The 18,631-nt window shown below is 37.5% G+C and overlaps 1 protein-coding gene across 5 annotated transcripts in view; it reads left to right on the top strand.

Annotated features, from left to right (window-relative positions):
• LOC306884628 (Golgi-specific brefeldin A-resistance guanine nucleotide exchange factor 1-like) overlaps positions 1–17,994 on the top strand; it is an 85,964-nt gene extending 67,970 nt beyond the window's left edge. For 2 of the 5 annotated variants that reach the window (XM_079440674.1, XM_079440671.1), the window contains exons 17-40: positions 77–162; positions 254–456; positions 1,509–1,632; positions 2,341–2,466; positions 4,512–4,594; positions 5,587–5,823; positions 5,956–6,049; positions 6,146–6,322; positions 6,459–6,523; positions 7,323–7,440; positions 7,572–7,643; positions 7,777–7,871; positions 7,986–8,139; positions 8,230–8,455; positions 8,568–8,716; positions 8,851–9,100; positions 10,530–10,732; positions 12,147–12,297; positions 13,139–13,269; positions 13,376–13,477; positions 13,563–13,676; positions 14,452–14,629; positions 14,757–14,927; positions 16,095–17,994. In XM_079440674.1, the coding sequence (XP_079296800.1) occupies positions 77–162; positions 254–456; positions 1,509–1,632; positions 2,341–2,466; positions 4,512–4,594; positions 5,587–5,823; positions 5,956–6,049; positions 6,146–6,322; positions 6,459–6,523; positions 7,323–7,440; positions 7,572–7,643; positions 7,777–7,871; positions 7,986–8,139; positions 8,230–8,455; positions 8,568–8,716; positions 8,851–9,100; positions 10,530–10,732; positions 12,147–12,297; positions 13,139–13,269; positions 13,376–13,477; positions 13,563–13,676; positions 14,452–14,629; positions 14,757–14,927; positions 16,095–16,330 (3,545 nt within the window). In that variant the 3' untranslated portion in view covers positions 16,331–17,994. The remainder of the gene's footprint in view (positions 1–76; positions 163–253; positions 457–1,508; positions 1,633–2,340; positions 2,467–4,511; positions 4,595–5,586; positions 5,824–5,955; positions 6,050–6,145; positions 6,323–6,458; positions 6,524–7,322; positions 7,441–7,571; positions 7,644–7,776; positions 7,872–7,985; positions 8,140–8,229; positions 8,456–8,567; positions 8,717–8,850; positions 9,101–10,529; positions 10,733–12,146; positions 12,298–13,138; positions 13,270–13,375; positions 13,478–13,562; positions 13,677–14,451; positions 14,630–14,756; positions 14,928–16,094) is intronic. The other 3 variants (XM_079440673.1, XM_079440672.1, XM_079440675.1) reach the window with 3 other exon arrangements.
• The last annotated feature ends 637 nt before the right edge of the window (positions 17,995–18,631 follow it).

The following is an 18,631-nucleotide window of genomic DNA, read 5'->3' as shown; positions in this document are numbered from 1 at the left end:
ACAAAATACTCACTGATTTGCAATAAACATTCAAGGATTAAAAGTACTCAAATGCTGCTTTGTCTTAATTCTGCAGAGAAGAAAAGCTTGAAGAAGCCTCATCGTTTCACCAGCTGTCTTCCAGACTCTCAGGAACTTTTAGAGATCAAGAACAAGAAGAAGGTGAGCCGGTCATGAGCAGTTATTTGCTTTGTGAATATTAAAACCTTCAAATTTGTACTAAAATTACATTTGTTTTCTTCATACTTCAAAGCTTCTGATCACGGGTACAGAGCAGTTCAATCAGAAGCCCAAGAAGGGCATTCAGATCCTGCAGGAGAAAGGCCTGCTCAGCAGCCCCATGGACAATAATGAAGTGGCCCAGTGGCTGAGAGAAAACCCCCGCCTGGACAAGAAGATGATTGGAGAGTTTATCAGCGACCGCAGGAACACTGACTTACTCGACAGTTTTGTCAAGTAAACCTTCTCTTTGTAACATGTTTTTTGGTTTGAGGGTTAGACTAGCTGCATATTGCAGCATCGGTTGGAGATGTAGTATAAATCTTGTGAAAATAGTGAAGAATAGTTAAGGTCATATTTTACACCTGAAGAAAAAAGAAATTATGTTCTGTTTAAAAGCAATGAAACCCATTTTAGCTTTACTTGAAGAAAAATTGTCTAATTCTCGCTACTAACAAACCTATGACTTTTGCTTCAACAAACTCCTAATTTGCTGCTTATTAATAGTAAGGTAGTTGTTAAGTTTAGGTATTGGTCATACAGTACTAATACACAGCCAATGTTAATAATAGTCATGCTAATAAGCAACTAGTGAGAATTGGTCCCTAAACTAAAGTATTAACAGAAAAAATAATTTCTTATTATAATGTGGAATAAAATGTGGAAAATGTACTCTATTACAGTATTAAAAATCAAATGAGAATAACCACTGAATATTTAAAGGCACAGTTCACCACCAAAAATCTAATGCTTGAAAGAAAACCCTCACCCTCATGTAGTTCCAAGGACTTTTTCATCTTCACAAATGAAGGTATTTGTAATGAAACCACTCTCCACTTAAAGTCCATGCTACTTTCAAGCTTCAAAAAGTTCATAAAGACATTTTAAAAGTTATCCATATGAGTCCAGTGGTTTAATCCAGGCCTTTTAAAGAAATAATTTTGTGATGTACAGATTTAATTTAGGCTTTGTAACATAAGTGTATATACGTACATGTATATATAAATATGGTCATGGTCTTAAAAAAAGAATAAATAGTTATTAAAGCGAGTTGGTAGGACCATTAACTCGAGTAGTTGAGATGGTTATGGTGTTAACATTCGTCAACACCAACTACTTGGTTTTCCAACTTCTTGTCTTGAGTCTAATACCTGAAATTTCATGTGATCCTTTAGCTATAGATGTTATTCTCGCTCATGATTACTATCAGGCTCAAAGTAACTGTCAGTATGGAGCTTGAAATAATTATACCTTAAAGTTATTTTAAGGCATCTCTATCTCTTCCTCAGCACGTTCACCTTCCAGGGCCTGCGCATAGACGAGGCGCTCCGCTTGTATCTGGAGGCATTCCGTCTTCCTGGCGAAGCGCCTGTCATTCATCGGCTCTTGGAAACTTTCACTGACAACTGGCAAGTAAGTCAGCTGCCACACACACACAAGCATGCACCGGCAGGGACTGACATGAATATATATACATACACTTGAGCGGGAACACACACATATATATTCTTTAAATAGGTTGTAGGTTCGCTGCAGTCACAGACACAAGCATTCTTACAGTTCTTCCATTACCACACTCCAAGGCAATCCTGGCCACCAACTGGCCCCATCATCAGGTAATTAGGGACAGCAGAACAGCAGTTCGCTCAGGATCAAGGACGGGGTCATTAGTCACGCAGGTAATCGGGGAAGAGGAAAATGTTGCACTGGAAAGTGAGAGACATCCATATGGCTTGCAGAAAGCAGCTCAGGCGATCCGAGGACATTTCGAACACGCTCACTTTCTTCATATTAAAGGCAGCTCTCTGCGTGTGACCTGGAAAGTATTCGTAGAAATTTCTTTTCATAGGCGCCATTCTCAATCATTACGTGATTATGCCACGTAGACATAGGGGGTTGTGCCCTCCCCGAAGCACCGATGTATCGAAACTGGAATGGATTCAGTGTCTGACATTTACACTAGTAGGAGATCCCGGAGGAATTACTGTGCCATTTTATGTTTTTCTAGTGGTGAATGATCTTCAAAACGCTCCTGTAAAGATAAGCATACATATTAGGTGATTTGATGATGCTATTCTAGCGCTCGCAGTCAATTGTATGGTCTTGTTCTTTTGTGTGCAGAAAGTGAACAGTAATCCCTTCCAGTCAAACGACGCTGGCTTCGCCCTGGCTTATGCAGTCATCATGCTAAACACCGATCAGCACAACCATAACGTTCGAAAGCAGAACATCCCCATGACGTTGGAGGTGAGCCACACATGTTCCTGTTAACCACAGGGACATCCAGAAGTCATTCACATGTTTAGGGCCACACGTGTAATCCCTTTCTGAGAAATCAGTTTCAGCTCGATGACTTGACAGGTTAAGATAAGTGTATTACGTGTTATTTATGTAAGTATGTTATGAAAACATCTATCTAGATTTGCCACACATGCTGTTACGCCACACATGGCCACTGTTATGTAGCCATGTCTCACTTTTACGTGCTTTGAACAACTGGCCTCAATTTAGTGGAGCTTTAAGCTCAGCCACAGCAGTCACACATTTACAAACATATTATTAATGCCTTCACTTGCATCATCTGAAGAAAGATTTTAAATTTTTGCTTTTTGTTGTATGTCATGCTTAACCATGTTTATCTATCATGCGTCACTGAAACTAAATTTCTATAATTCTCAATTGTATTACAATAAGAAACTACTGGTGAATCTCATGGGACCCAATAAAAAAATCATATTTTACACCAAAAGCAAAAAAAGAAGTGATCAGTTCTGAATTTATATAGATATTTTTTATTGTCGTTAAGCTTTTTTTGCATTGTGACTTTGACAGTTAAGTAAATGTCATTACTGTAATACTAAAATCCTGTTGTCATTACCATATTTAAAAAATAAGTAATTAAATTTATTATAAAAAAAAAAAAAATTATTCTGATTACCTAAATTTGAAAAAAATCATGCACTACTTTTTAAATGTTTGGGGGTCAGAAATGACAGTACAGAACTATGAAAAGAAGAATATTACAAAAGATTTCTATTTCAAATAATAAATGATTTCTGAAGGAAACAGTGTCACACGACACTGAAGACTGGAGTAATGATGAGGATAAATAAATTACATTTTAACAGAAAACATGTTTTAAATTGTAATAATATTTCATAATATTAAATTTTTTACTGTATTTTAACATTTGTGAGCATTAGAGACTTTTAAAACGCAATAAATACTTTTAAAAACATGAAAGAAATCTTAGCGACCCTAAACCTTTGAACAGTGTGTATGTATACATGTTTGTATGTGTGTGTGTGTGTGTGTGTGTGTACATATATGCATTGTATTTGTTGTTTAGGAATTATATTACAGTACTATACTTGGGTATAGAGAATATAAGGAAATGAGTATAGAATTACTGTATTACTGTACATTAATGATGATAATAATGGGAAATACGAAAAGAATAGGCTTAATTTTTGCATTCATGGGTCTAAAAATAGGCTTAAAACACAGGCAAAATAAAAATGAATTAATAATAAATCTTTTTTTGCCTTTTTTTGTTTGTTTTGGTGTGAAATGTGACCTGGACATGTTTTCATGAGATTCATCCTCAGATACGTGGCAGTGGCTGGTGGCATCGTTTCATCGGCACGCACGGACACCTTGAGTTTTCCATGCATTAGCACCAGATCCATTTAAACAGATGATCACACAGATCTCACTGCTAAAAGCACTGGTGTTGTAAAGGAATACAGGGAGCAGTGGGAATGGTAATCAGCAGGTATTCAGCCTGAGCACAGAGGGGATAAGCGGTGGCGAAGTGAAAGGCGAGCAGCAGGAGACGAGACGGGACTGGGCTTTTGGCAGACGGCACGTCCAGCTGTCTTGTCTCTGTGTCAGCTAGCGTGTGTGCGTCTGCTCCGGCTCTCCAGCCATGGAAAATGCAGTCCTGGAAAAGACCCTCTGTTTACTCCTCTGTTTATTTCTCCTTCTGTTCATCCCTCTCTCGTGGGGGAGCTCAGGTTTCCCTTGCTTTACCTGCCATTAAGAAAGTATGCAGTAAAACAGTGGCCTAACGCCATCACTCAGCAGCGGACGTCTGTGTGTTTATTTGAGCTGAGGTTGGCCTTAGACCAGCCTGCTTAACACTAACACCTATTAAGTGACACCAGCAGTAATAAACCGAGACCAATTATTGGATTTGAAAGGTGATAGTTGGAGGATGTCGCTGTAATTGGATGGAATGAAGTTATTTTAATCAGTTTCCTCCTGTTTGTTGTTTTGTTTTATTTGTCTAGCAATTCAAGAAGAATCTCAAAGGTGTGAATGGAGGAAATGACTTTGATCAAGACATGCTGGAAGACATCTACAATGCCATCAAGTTAGTTATCACTTTAGTGATCACATAGTTTTCATTATCTCTTACTTATTGAACACTTGTAATATGATTTTATAAAATATAACTGGTAAGTTGCCATACAATACATATTTTTGTGAACTTCAGGCTAATAAAACCACATTCAGAACATAGATGACCCACTGAGTGTTGATAATGTACAAATGGCTCACAAAATTAACATTTCATTGTCTTGGTATTGAATTTTGTTGCAAATTCTGATATAAATTTGACAATAAAGTACAGTAATCTCTCTGGCTGACATATAGTATGTTAGTTTGTAGAGATTTGTGAGACCGGTATTCTGGGACAGATCAAATTTTATGCCATTGTTTGGCAGGAAAAGTTTGTGAGCTAATAAATTTATTGCTGTAAAATTTCCAGGTATTATAAATGAATAAATATTTGCTTCTACATAAATTTAGAGTGTAATACACTATCTTTCAAAAGTTTGGTGCAAGTTAGAGTAAAATTTTTAAATATTATTGAAAAGAGGTCTTCCACTAACAAAGACTGCATTATATGAGCAAAAAAAAAAAAAAAAAATACAATAAAACCGTAATTCTGTGAAATATTATTACCATTTAAAATAACCATTTTTGATTTGAATATATTTTAAATGTAATTTCTTCCTGTGATCAAAGCTGAGTGTTCAGCATCATTACTCCAGTCTTCAGTGTCACATAGTCCTTCAGAAATCATTGTGATATAAGAAAATATTCTTATGAGATCAGCAACAATGTAACTATTTGTGACGGTGTAAAAATCTTTACTTTAATTGTTGATCAATTTAATGCATTCTGTTATAAGTACATGTACATATAATCTGAACAGCTAAAATATTCCTTCTTGTTGAGCTCTTATGTTTATTATCTCTGTTATAAACCTCATGTCTCTGGTCTTTAAGCACATGGATATACTGATGTATACAATGGCTCAGATGAGATAAGCCGAAATAAACGTATGTGGTCCTGCAGGAACGAGGAGATAGTGATGCCTGATGAGCAGACGGGGCTGGTGAAGGAGAACTATGTGTGGAGTGTTCTGCTGCACAGAGGAGCCTCGTCTGAAGGGATATTCCTGCATGTGCCTGAAAGCAGTTACGACCGCGACCTCTTCACCATGACCTGGGGACCCACCGTTGCTGCTCTCTCCTATGTTTTTGACAAGAGCCTAGATGACACTATCATTCAGAAAGCCATCGCTGGGTTCAGGTAAGACCTGCAGATTGGTAGACTGGCTTTGCACAGAGCGTTTAAATCAAAACTAAACTGTGTTTAATGATTTCCAGAGTTTTGTTTCTACAAACGATTTTGATGAAGATGCCACACTCGTTTTTCTTTCAGGAAATGTGCCATGATCTCTGCACATTACGGCTTCAGTGATGTCTTTGATAACTTAATCATTTCACTCTGCAAGTTTACTACTCTGAGCTCTGAGGTAAGACCTAAAGCATCCTGATCAGATGCATACAGTGTCCTGCAGCAGCTTTAAGTCTTGAGTGAACAGATCTGATTGGGATTTGTGTGCCTTTAGTCTGTAGAGAACCTGCCCACTGTGTTTGGCAGTAACAGGAAGGCTCAAGTTGCTGCCAAGACCGTGTTCAGCCTGGCCCATCGTCATGGTGACATTTTACGAGAGGGGTGGAAGAACATCATGGACTCCATGCTGCAGCTTTTTAGGGCTGAGCTCTTACCCAAGTCCATGGTTGAGGTGAGATGGGAGTGCCAACATATCACTTTAAATCCCCTAACAAACACTTGCATGCTTTGGAGAAAGTAGTTCTATTTAAATCAGGCAATAGTGCCACCTACTGTCACATTTGACAAAATGTCATTCTTGTTGAAAGGTTGAGGACTTTGTGGACCCTAATGAGAAGATTTGCTTACAACGTGAAGAGACACCATTGAACAGGTATATTGAAGATAATCTTTGAAAGTACTTCAGCTTTTTTTAATATACAGACATGCTTCCAGGTTCTTTAGACAAGCTGCTTTTAGTGGTCGACATTAAAAGCACTATGGCTCTAAATATCTGTTATTCTCATCTGTTACATTATATAATGCATTTTAGTTATTACATAGTTAATACAGTTATTATACCTGTGAATTCTAGTGCAGTAATATATGTACTTTTTAACTTATTTTGACAGACGTGTTGAAAACGTTCTCACATTTGTTTTGTGAAATGTAGCATTTTTTTTTATTGCTTGTATGCAAATTTGGCCGCACAAGTAATGCATTTGATTCTACAAGGTACTAAAACATTTGAAAATAATTGTAAAGATGAATATTATCAGTATTGCTCGGTTTATTAGTGTTTCTTCGCCAAACCATAATGTACCATGATGCTGCAGAGATTGGGTATGCTATGTAGTCACTGAACGTGTTTCACTTTAGATTTGTTAGTGTTTACACTTTAAAAGTGAAAATCAGCCATTTTGATGTTTGTGTGATGCCCTAATAGATTCATTCAAGTCTTATAAGAACTATAATGTTGATCGTGATCTGTAAAATATCATAATTTGTGTCAAATTGTAATCCACCCGATCAGGATATCTAAATCTGGCTGGAAATCTACAAAAGCCCAAACCTTGACCGGTCTTTTGGAAATGTGTTTAAACCATGCAGTCATTTGTCATTTTGAGCTCAGTTTGGTCCTTTTTGAATTGGTTAAGTTCATCTATTCTTTTCTACTGCTGTACTTCTGACAGGGGGGAGTCGGCTGTATTGAGTTTTGTGAGCTGGTTAACATTGAGTGAACAGTCTGGGCTCAGAGGCCCCTCCACTGAGAACCAGGAGGCCAAACAAGCTGCCCTGCTCTGCATAAAGGTACAGAACACTCATTCACTTACAAAAGGCATTGCGGTATAAAGTCAGCCTGAATCATTACTCCATCTGAAAAATATGCTGGCTTACGTGAATCAATTTTTTTTCTCACATTTCTTCTTTCTTCACGTCAGCACTGTGACCCAGAAAAGCTGATTACCGAAAGCAAGTTTCTGCAATTGGAGTCTTTACAGGAACTCATGAAGGTGAGGTCCACTTAGAAAGGCTGGGTGTATACAGGAACAAAACCAATTTCTTTGTGTATTGTGTATCCAATTTCGTGTATTACTTACAGCATTACTTAAAGGTTTGTTCGTTATGTAATTTTTTATGTTTTAGGCTCTCATCTCGGTGACCCCTGATGAGGAAACATACGATGAAGAAGATGCTGCTTTTTGTCTGGAGATGCTGCTACGCATTATTCTTGAAAACAGGTACTGCACTCATTAGCACGTTGCATTGCGTCATTGAGAATTAGTAGTCCATGGAGTCAGATCAAGATATGGCAGCTTGTAGATTTTAATGGAGAGATGACTCTGTGTTTGCAGGGACAGAGTATCATGTGTTTGGCAAACGGTACGGGATCATCTGTACCAGTTATGCGTCCATGCCAGTGAGAGCTGCTTCCTGGTGGAGAGAGCAGTGGTGGGATTGCTCAGACTCGCTATACGCTTATTGCGCAGAGAGGACATAGGCTCACAGGTACACACACTCGACACGTACAGTACAAACTCTAACGTGGGAAGCGGGCCAAATGGGCAGCTAAGCAGTTTCTTCCCTCTCTCTGCACAGGTTCTCCTCTCTATTCGCTTGCTGTTGATGATGAAGCCTCACGTCCTGTCCCGAGTCTGTCGAGAGGTGGCCTATGGCTTGCATGAGCTGCTTAAAACCAATGCTGCCAACATCCACTGCACTGATGACTGGTACACACTCTTTTCACTTTTGGAGTGCATTGGGGCTGGGGTCAAACCGCCAGCTGCCCTGCAGTTCGCTAACACCAACCCAGACAATGACACAGGTGATTCGGTCATTGCTAACCATTTTATCTGTTATACACCTCAAGACACAGTCGAGTGTGGCCTAAAGTCCTTTTCCAGATGGGCTTATCTTGTGTAATCCTTTTGTTCCAGGTGCTCAGTCAGATAGCGAACTGAGTTCATATCATCAGAGTGAAGTTAGTCTTGACCGGGGATATACGTCTGACTCTGAGGTTTACACCGAGCACGGAAAATCCAGAATACCTCGTTCAGCTACCGATGTGGACGTGGGCTGGCTAGTGGTAAGTGTTCACATAAAACCCCAGACAGGAAGCCTGTTAGAGGCAGATCCATCCTCACTAAGGGCAATGTATGTCCTGTCATTATTATGCATGTTTACTTGAATAGACATATAACTTCTTTCTGTTTTGGGCAGGTGGGTAAAGATGATCTGGATGGATCTAAGGCAGCAGTGACTCCAGGTTCAAAGCCCATGACCCATCCTCTCATTAACCAGTACAGTTTAACACTTGGGCAGGACGTGGGTCTGCATGACACCAAATCCCTCATCAAGTGTGTGGATTCGCTTTCATTCATCGTACGCGATGCCGCTCATGTCACTCCAGAAAACTTTGAACTTTGTGTTAAAGCCATACGAGTGTTCGTGGAGGCTAGCCTTAATGGAGGTATGTATTTCTTATACAACAAAGTACCAGAGTCAGAAATTAACTGGGGCTTTTGGTAAGAACACCACTGAAATGAATTAATAAAAGTTCCCTAAAATTCAAGATACAAGATAAAAAAATCCCCCGTATTCATGCTTGTTAAATTTCTAACATATGATATAGTTAAGCAATATCACATAAGCAAATGTTTGAATTAATGATACAAAAACTCCCACTAAATGGTGGTTTTAGCTTCATATAACCCCCCCTCGCCCCATTCTCATAGCATTATTAATGCAATTGTAATTTTACAAATTGGCCACCTCTGAAGTACAACGATGGCTTTTGTTGATATTGATTTAATTTGATTGGTAACAGCCCTATAGTGTATTTTTCTAATTGCATTTATTGGCAAATATATTTAATACAGTTAGAAATCAAATGCCCTTATGAGGATAAAAATGCCCCCTGCTTACGAATGCGATCTGAAATACCTATTTCTTGTATACTTTCATTGCTGAATATGGTGTGCGATTATTGACACTGAAACCTGCCCATCTTGTGTGAAACAAAGGAATGATCTAATGAATATGAATGATCATCTTTACATAACCACATGACAGCCATTGCTCCAGTTTACATGCTGCCACATTAACAAAATATCGAGTGTTGCCATAGTACGTTACATTTCAAACACTGAAATTTTCATTCCAAACAAACCCATTGGAGGACATTTTTATTTAAACTTCATCTAGGAAGTTTGACTCCTTGGGGGATTAGAGTGTCTGCCTCACTTCCGTGGCTTTGTAATTGGATGTGTCAGTGCCTGTAAGCTCTTTAGTGCTGTATCTTGAGCTGTGGTCCAATGGTGAGTCATTTAACTTGGGGGCAATTCAACTGTCTTGTGTGCCCTCTCCATTTATCCTCCACTCTGTCTCTCAGTTCTTCTATCCGGGGTGGTCGGCGATCTACAGTAGGCTTAGTCAAGACTCATTCAGCAATTTGTAGCTCTGCTCTGCCAATCGGCATGGCCTTTTCATGAGCTGGAGGCCTCTGTTTACATGGGAAGATACCTGCTGTCATCAGGGGCTTACATGCTCACTTTGAGGGCGGCAGATCAAAGTTTTGAGTTTTGAGCATCTAATGGATGCAGCACTGCGATAATGATATGGTAGATATCTGCTCTGTTCTTCTTTCACTGGAAACAGAACACACTATTTTCGATTGCAATCCCAAAATTGACCAAGATTTGTCAGAGACAGATTCTTCTAACCAGCAAATGAAAGGGTGTGAAGATGGGCAGTCACATGGAGAAAAGGTCGCAAAAAAAAAAAAATCAGCACCTGTGATTCATTCTCTATATTTGTGAGAATGGGGCGGCGTGCTCTTGAAAGCTTAATTTGATTTCCCTTGTTATTCACTCTGTTGATTGTTTCCACGCCCTCCGCAGGGTACCGCACCCACGAGAAGAAAAAGAGCCACAAATATGACTCCAAATCCAGCCGGCTCCGAAAGAAGCCACGCGAGAAGGAAGGCACATCGCGGAGAACCAAAGCGTCCAGTCAGAGGCCCGCCCGTTCCCATAGTGACGATGAGGAAGATGAGGGCGTGCCGGCCAGTTACCACACGGTGTCTTTTCAGGTTAGTCTGGATGTAAGTACAACAGCCCTTTCCCTAATTCCTAAATCTGTCCATCGTCATGTTTGCCGATCTGCTCGGTGGGGGAGAGCCCTGTGATCATTTCACATTTGAAACTCTGGACTATAGTAGAAAAATAAATGTTCTTGTTGTGCTTTGAGGTTTGTTTTAATTTCGAACTTTTAAAATATTACTTGTCAATACTAATACAGTACAATTTCACATTTCTTAAACAAGTTTTGATACCACAGCAAAAACCAAAATGCTATCGAGCAGAGCTTTAAGAAGTTAAATGTGAATTATTAAATAACAAAATGAATGAACAAAATTAATAGTTAATTAATTAAAACAATAGTCCAAATATTTCACAATTAAGTACACATTGATTTAAAGTAAACTATGAATTTTTTTTTTTTTTTTTTTTTTTAAAGAGGAAATTTTTAGGTCTCTGACAGCAGCATGAAGTATTCAAGTAAAAATTTAGAAATGGACAAAAAAAGGCTAAAATATATCTTATGTTTAATAAATCTAGGTTTTGACTGCATTGTTATTAGATATTAATAGAAATGTGTCTGAATCTTACTGAGAAGCTGCTGTTGTATTGTAATTAAAGATTATCTGTAAATTTTTTCTCTTTAAGGCTAACTTTGTATTCATTTTTATATCTTTACATTTTTTTACATTTTTTATATATACAATTATATTATTACAGAATTTAATTTATATTGCCATATTTTGCTTATAGAAAATCAAGCCTATTTTTGTGACATTATTTTCATGATTTTTTTTATTCATGTCTACTTTTCACACCTCCTTCTAATTCTTAGTTTCTTGCTTACAAAATCTAATTTTATTACAGTAATGCAGAAAAAAATGTATTTAAATATGTGAAGTACATTTGGAAAATCCAATTATCATAGTAGTATGTTGTATTGCTGTTACAAATAATCAACTTTGACCAAGATTATTTTTTTATTGCTTTATCACAGTAATGACTTTTTTTGCCATTTAAATATCGATAGAAATATGCCCTTAATTGTAATTTAAAAAAGGCATATTACAAAAAAATTTAATTATTCAAATCTAGCCTTATTTGTTTTTCTGTTGCAATATGACCCGACATGTCTTTGTGATGTTTGCCCAGGGAAGCTTGCTTACCCATATTCATAACCTGAATAGTGCACATAAAAACAATATCATGATGTCTGAACATAGTATCAAATGTATAGCATGATTTTTTTTGTCTTTTGCCATGTTCTTTCCACCTGTTTCCCTGTCATGTCTCAGTAGTGGTTGTATAACAATCACTTCTATTGTCCCTATTAATAAGATGAAAGTGAGTCTGTTAGATGAGCAAATATTCATTTAATACAACAGATATGCCCCTGAGTGTTCAGTGATTATTAAAACGGCCTGTTTGCCCATATAGTTGTTAGACCTGATGCATACACTGCACACGCGAGCAGCTGGCATCTACAGCTCGTGGGCAGAGGAACAGCGCCATCTAGAGGATGCTGGCAGAAAGATCGAGGCCGACTCTCAAACACTATGGTCCAGCTGCTGGTGTCCTCTGCTTCAAGGTCAGAGACTAGCCTAAAAGTATATTAGCAAGCCTTGGTGTCAATTACAAATGTTTAGAATAACAAAAAAGATTTTGTTGTAAAATAAGTGATAATTTAATTTGTTATATCTGATGTTATATTAAATGCATTAAAGAGAAAGTTCACCCACAAATGAAAACTGTTATACTCTCCCTCATGTCGTTCCAAACCGTAAGACTTTCATTCGTCTTAAAAACACAAAAGACATTTTTAATAAAATCTTAAATATTTGTCCCTCCATTGACAGTTACATAACTGCCCCTTTGATGCTTCAAAAAAATGAATAGAGATTGTTAAACTCACCTATATGAATTGAAACTGAAGAGACCCAATCACTGTGCATTGATTAAAGTTTATATGTGAATAAAAGCCTAAAGCATCGACCTGTAGCACCATTGTGCTTCGGGCGTCCTGTGTTTGAGTCCCGGCTCGTGGACCTTTCCTGTTCCTGTCCCCCCTCTCTCTCCCACTTCGCTTCCTGTCAAAAAAAGGCAAAAATGCCAAATCAATTTTTTTAAAAAGCCTAAATTAAGTCTGTTTATTATATACAATGATTTTTTGTCTGAATTCATATAGATTAGTTTTACAATCTCTTTATGAACTTTGTGGAGTGTCAAAGTGGTAGTTGCATAGACTGTCAATGAAAGGACAGACATCTTTTAGATTTCATTATAATCATCTTCATTTGTGTTCTGAAGATTAACGAAAGTCTTACAAGTAAGAAAGTAAATGATAGAATTTTCACTTTTGGGTGAACTATCGCTTTTATGGAGGTGTATGTTCAGAGATGCTCTATAACTTGTGCGTTTTGTCCTTGCAGGTATGGCTTGGTTGTGCTGTGATGCACGGAGGCAAGTCCGTATGCAAGCTCTCACCTACCTACAAAGGGCACTTCTTGTACATGATCTACAAGCTTTGGATGCAGTGGAGTGGGAGTCCTGCTTCAACAAGGTAAACTAGTTCTGTTTGGCTATATAGTGTTAATTTAACATGCATTTTCATTTTTACGAAACTATGTAAAACTGAGAAATGATGGTGATTTCTGTCTTTTTTTCAGGTCCTGTTTCCTCTGCTGACAAAACTCCTAGACAACATCAGTCCAGCTGATGTGGGAGGCATGGAGGAGACCAGGATGAGGGCCTGCACATTGCTTTCTAAGGTCTGGCCTTGGACGACTTTGCTCATTAATCCCAATAACTTCAACCTTATTTAAAGAGTGATTGTAAGTGTCTTTGTCTCCTCAGGTGTTCCTGCAGCATCTCTCTCCTCTGCTCTCTCTTCCCACATTTACCGCCCTCTGGCTCACCATTTTAGACTTCATGGACAAGTACATGCACGCTGGCTCCAGCGACCTTCTGGTAAGATGCTCTCGGATAGCGAGAATTACCTGTATTGAATTAAAGGAAATTATACACCCCAACATGTTCTCATCATTTTACCTTCATGTCATCTCAAACCTGTATTATATTAACAATGACTAAGATTTCAGTGTATTCCTCACACAAAAGTATAGTATTGATTTGGAAAATAGTGCATATTCTGCAGAGCTTCTTTTCTGAAGCTTGACAGTAAACATAATCTATTTTTAATTTGTAGAAAACAGCAACTGAAAATTCTTTTTAGCATTTTCTTGTTTCATATAAGAAAGAAATACATTTGGAACTACTTGGGATTTCAAAAATGCTGCCAAAATTTCTTTCACATCTTATTGCGCTTAAACTGTCAAAAACAAACAGTATTTTGTCAACCACACTCAAGGTTCACGCAAACACAGTTGTGTCTTAAATGAACGTAAAGAGTTGGGAGAAACTCAGATGCGTGGCTTTATATTGGATTTGTGCATTGGGTCTTAAAGTGACAGCAGCTGCTAATATGACTGCATTAATATTAATTAAACAACAAAAGACAAACGAAAAAATCACTGACAACTTTTTGAGTTTAATAAGAATCAATGTATATGAAAAATCATACAGTGTAGACTAATAAGATTGTGAATAGTGTTCCTGTCTGAAATAAATCGTGATGTTATTTTGCTATCAATCACTCCTAGATAAGATGTTCATAGATTTACAGCAAAAAAGTTATTAAATCTTGAGCGCTGATGAGTCTCTTGTGTGTGACTTTGGTGCACAGCTGGAGGCCATCCCTGAGTCTCTGAAGAACATGCTGCTGGTGATGGACACAGCAGGGATCTTTCACAGCGCAGACTCCCGTACAGGCTACTCAGATTTGTGGGAAATCACCTGGGAGAGAATTGACTGTTTCCTGCCCCGTCTGAAGGAGGAGCTCTTCAAACAGGCTGTCATTCCAGGTACTGAGCACTCAAACACAATACTCGCATTTAACATTTGAGTTCAACCATGTACAACACAGGTTTGGATTTTGTTAGCTGAAATCCCCTTTTTTTTTTTTTTTATTTTGCTTGTTTTTTTGTACAGAACCTGTATGTAATGTTCCTTTGGAGCATGTCTCACCGCCTGCTGCCGCTACCCCAGCCTCTCCTCCTATGCCAGCCCCCTCATCAGTGCCAGCTGCCTCCGCAGAGCCAAACATCCCCAGCAGACCCGTGTCACCTCAGGATACGCCCACACCTAGTGCCAACGGTGATCGTAAGCATCATTTAAACACATTTGACATAACGGTTGTATAACGTTACTATGGGTATAGTTTTCACTAAAGCTATATTTATTTTTATCAAAAATACAGTATAAACAGTGATATTCTGAAATTGTATAATAACATACAACATTTATCAAATAACAAATAACATCTTTTCTATTATAATATATTTTAAAATGTAATAATAATAATTCATTACATTTATATAGCGCTTTTCTGCTTTTTCTAAGCACTCAATATCTGTTTATCTGTAAATATCTGTTTTATATTTGAATATATTTTAAAATATAATTTATCCTGTGGTGCAAAGAATTTTCAGCATCATTACTCCAGTCTCCAGTGTCACATGATCCTTCAGAAATATTCTAATATGATGATTGGGTGCTCAATTATTATTAGTATTCCTGTATCAGTAATGATTATGAACCTTTTAGCATTTTAATTTTTTTTTATTATTATTATTTTTTTACTGTGTACTTTTTAAAATAGATTTATTATTTTATTTTCTATTGTTTTCCATTTTTTTGTAGTATTATTAATGTCTTTACTGGCACATTTAATCAATTGAATGCATTCTTGCCAAATAAAATAGTTTTAAATAAAAACTAAATAAATAAAATATTTTCTTTTTTATTCCAAACTTTTGAATGCACAAAATTCAGTTTGCTTAACATTGATGATAAGAAATGTTTCTTTAGCAGCAAATCAGCATATTCAAATAATTTCTGAAGGATCATGTGACTGAAAACTGAACTAATGATGCTGAAAATTCAGCTTTTCATTACAGAAATACATTACATTTTACAATATACTCCAAAACAAAACAGTTATTTCAAATTGCAATAATATTTTACAATATTACAGTTTTTTTTGTTTTTTTTTACTATATTTGAGCAAATATATGCAGCCTTGGTGAGCCTTGGTTTTTTAAAGACTTCTTTAAAAAAATTAATAATTATTTAAAATAATTGGATGTTTGGTTATGTGGAAATGGATGCATTTATGACTCTTTAATTGATTAAATTCTAAAGAACATAATTTATTTACAATAGTTTTTACTGTCACACCAATTCATAGTTTCTATTTTATCAACAAAAAAAAATTCTCAGTGAAAATTGTCAAAATTGTGAATTTTCTGCTTTCTTTCCTCTGTGCAGGATCAAACAGATCATCTCCAGTTCCTCCCTCAACACCTCCGATGCCCACTCCAGCAAAGATGAGTCCTCCTGCGTCCCCGCCGCCGCCTCTGGGCCAGTCTCCGCTCATCCTGCAGCCCCTCGCCTCTCCGCTGCAAGTGGGCGTCACGCCGATGTCCCTGCCAATCATTCTGAACCCAGCTCTCATAGAGGCTACCTCACCCGTGCCCCTGCTGCCTCGGCCCACCACCGACTGACCCGCCCCTCAAACATCAGCCCAAAGAGTGCCGCCACATCTGAAGGAGAAGCATCTGATTTGGCTGTTCTCCTGCACGTGTGCACTCACTGTAGCCCACACTATTAAATTATGTAACAGCAGCACCTGGAACAAAAGTGCGTGAGAGGACATTGACATGCATGGTTGCCTCTCCGCTTTTCAAACATCAAAGCAACTCCCAAACCGCTCGGATTTGAATGTCCTTCGGTTAGAGATGTTACATAGATGATCGTATTTATTCAAAACAGGAAGGTGCCACTCTGGAGGACAGATCATTATTGATGGGACTGGATTTCGGTCGGTTAGGTTAACTGCACCTGTCAGAGCAGATTTTAATGTATCAGTACTCAGATGTTACTCAGGCAGGGATCACAGAGAGTGGCTGATGGGTAGTGTGTACCGCACACTGGGTCCAGCTAAAGAAACCGTACAAAAAAACTACATTAACGTTGAAGCTTTTATCACTGCTCCAGCTAAATAAAACTGTACAGTATGATGAAGAAAACATAATTTATTTTGACAATTCATTTTGTTTCTTATTGTGGCTTTTACACTTTAATTATATAGTTTTGCCGTAAATTGCTCCAGAGGAAACAGTCAAAGATGTAGCCACATAATGTTTGCCATTCATGGTTGATTAGTGAGAAAATTAAAAGCGTAGTTCACCCAAACATTAAAATTCTGTCATCATTTACTCACCCTCACGTTACTTCAAATCTGTATGAATGTCTTTCTTCTGTGGACCTTCTGTAGAAAGATGGAAACCAAACAACATTGTCACCAATTGACTTTCTATAGTATGGACCAAAACATTAAACATCTTTGATGATCCACAGGAAGAGGAAAGTCTTTCAGGTTTGGAACAACATGAGCGTGAATAAATTATGTCCGAATGTTTATTTTGGGTGAACTGTCCCTTTAAGTCCAGCTCTTTGGTTAAAAACAATGAAATATGGCTTGTTTTGATGACATCACGTAATTATCGTGCATCTCTACAACATTCCAGACACCTTGCTGATGTTTTCAACTAAACGAACTGAGGCACTTCTGCTCTTTGTAGCTTACCCCTTCAAGAATTTCTCTTGTAAAATACATAATTTCTTCCAAATATGTTTCTTTCTATTATCTGTATCCCTTTATTGTGGTGATCTCGGCTCTGGACGTTTACAGACCACTTTTAGTTTGATATGAATTAATAAATGATTCATGAGAAGTAGATCTCAGAAGAGAGCTATAAAATTCACTAATATAGAAATATAATAGCTCTCAGACCTGCGCCTCCTTCCACCAGCCAAGACCACCCACGAGCAGCTCAAGTGCGTTTAGCGATCAGCGTTTGGCCTGAGACTTATGCTGTTTGGATCAGTACCGAGACTGTAGGTTCATTGAGGAATGATGCTGTAAATTAATGTAGATTGTCACTGCAGTGACAACAGATCAGTGATCACACCATAACAAACCTAAGAGGTGGCTGTGGACAGATGGCCGTTTTCTTTGTATGTGCACTTGTTGTACTGCATTCTTAGATACATCAGGAACTAATTCTGTAGTCAACAGGTCATTCAATGAAAGTAATCTGTATATATATATGAATAAAAGTTCATGTACTTTTTACAATGTAATAAATATATGGTAAAATATCCTAATGCTGTCATTGTTTTTTTCTCTTACATGTCAATTGTTTTATTGCTTTATTTAATTAGAATAATTTAGGAGGCTAAGACCCAAAGAGGAGAATGAAGTTCGACCAAAAATTAAATTCTATTCATTCACCCTCATGCAAAATGTTTTTTATTTATTTAATTTTTTGTTGGCCATACAGTGGAAATCAATAGTAACAAAAACGGTTTGGTTACCTGCAAAGTCTGGTTTGGAATGACATGAGTGTGAATGAACGATGACAATTTCCATTTTTGTGCAGACTATCCCTTTGATCTACATTGGAGGTTGATTTATACCGCCAAACTCATTAAAAAAGCGAAAGTAATCCTTGTCATGACCTTTTGAGAAACATCAGACAAAATGAGATTAGAGTTTCCAGCAAAGGGAACTTTTTCAGCAGTTCACAACTTGCATTTAATTCTATTCCTATCCACCTTATTTTTCCCGTAAGAGCGGAGTAAATGCTTGTTATTGCAAACTGGTGTCTTACTATATTATTTTAATGTATTATCCTAAATGTGAATACACTGGTTTGTACAAACAGTTTTACGGTTGTGGCTAGAAGGGATACAGCTCCGACCAGACACTAACAATTAAATTTAATTTTCTACCTAGATTG

Source organism: Barbus barbus, assembly GCF_936440315.1.
Source record: "Barbus barbus genome assembly, chromosome: 18".
NCBI lineage: Eukaryota > Metazoa > Chordata > Actinopteri > Cypriniformes > Cyprinidae > Barbus > Barbus barbus.
Note: the sequence above shows the minus strand (reverse complement) of the source record. Positions and strands in the feature narration are given on the sequence as shown.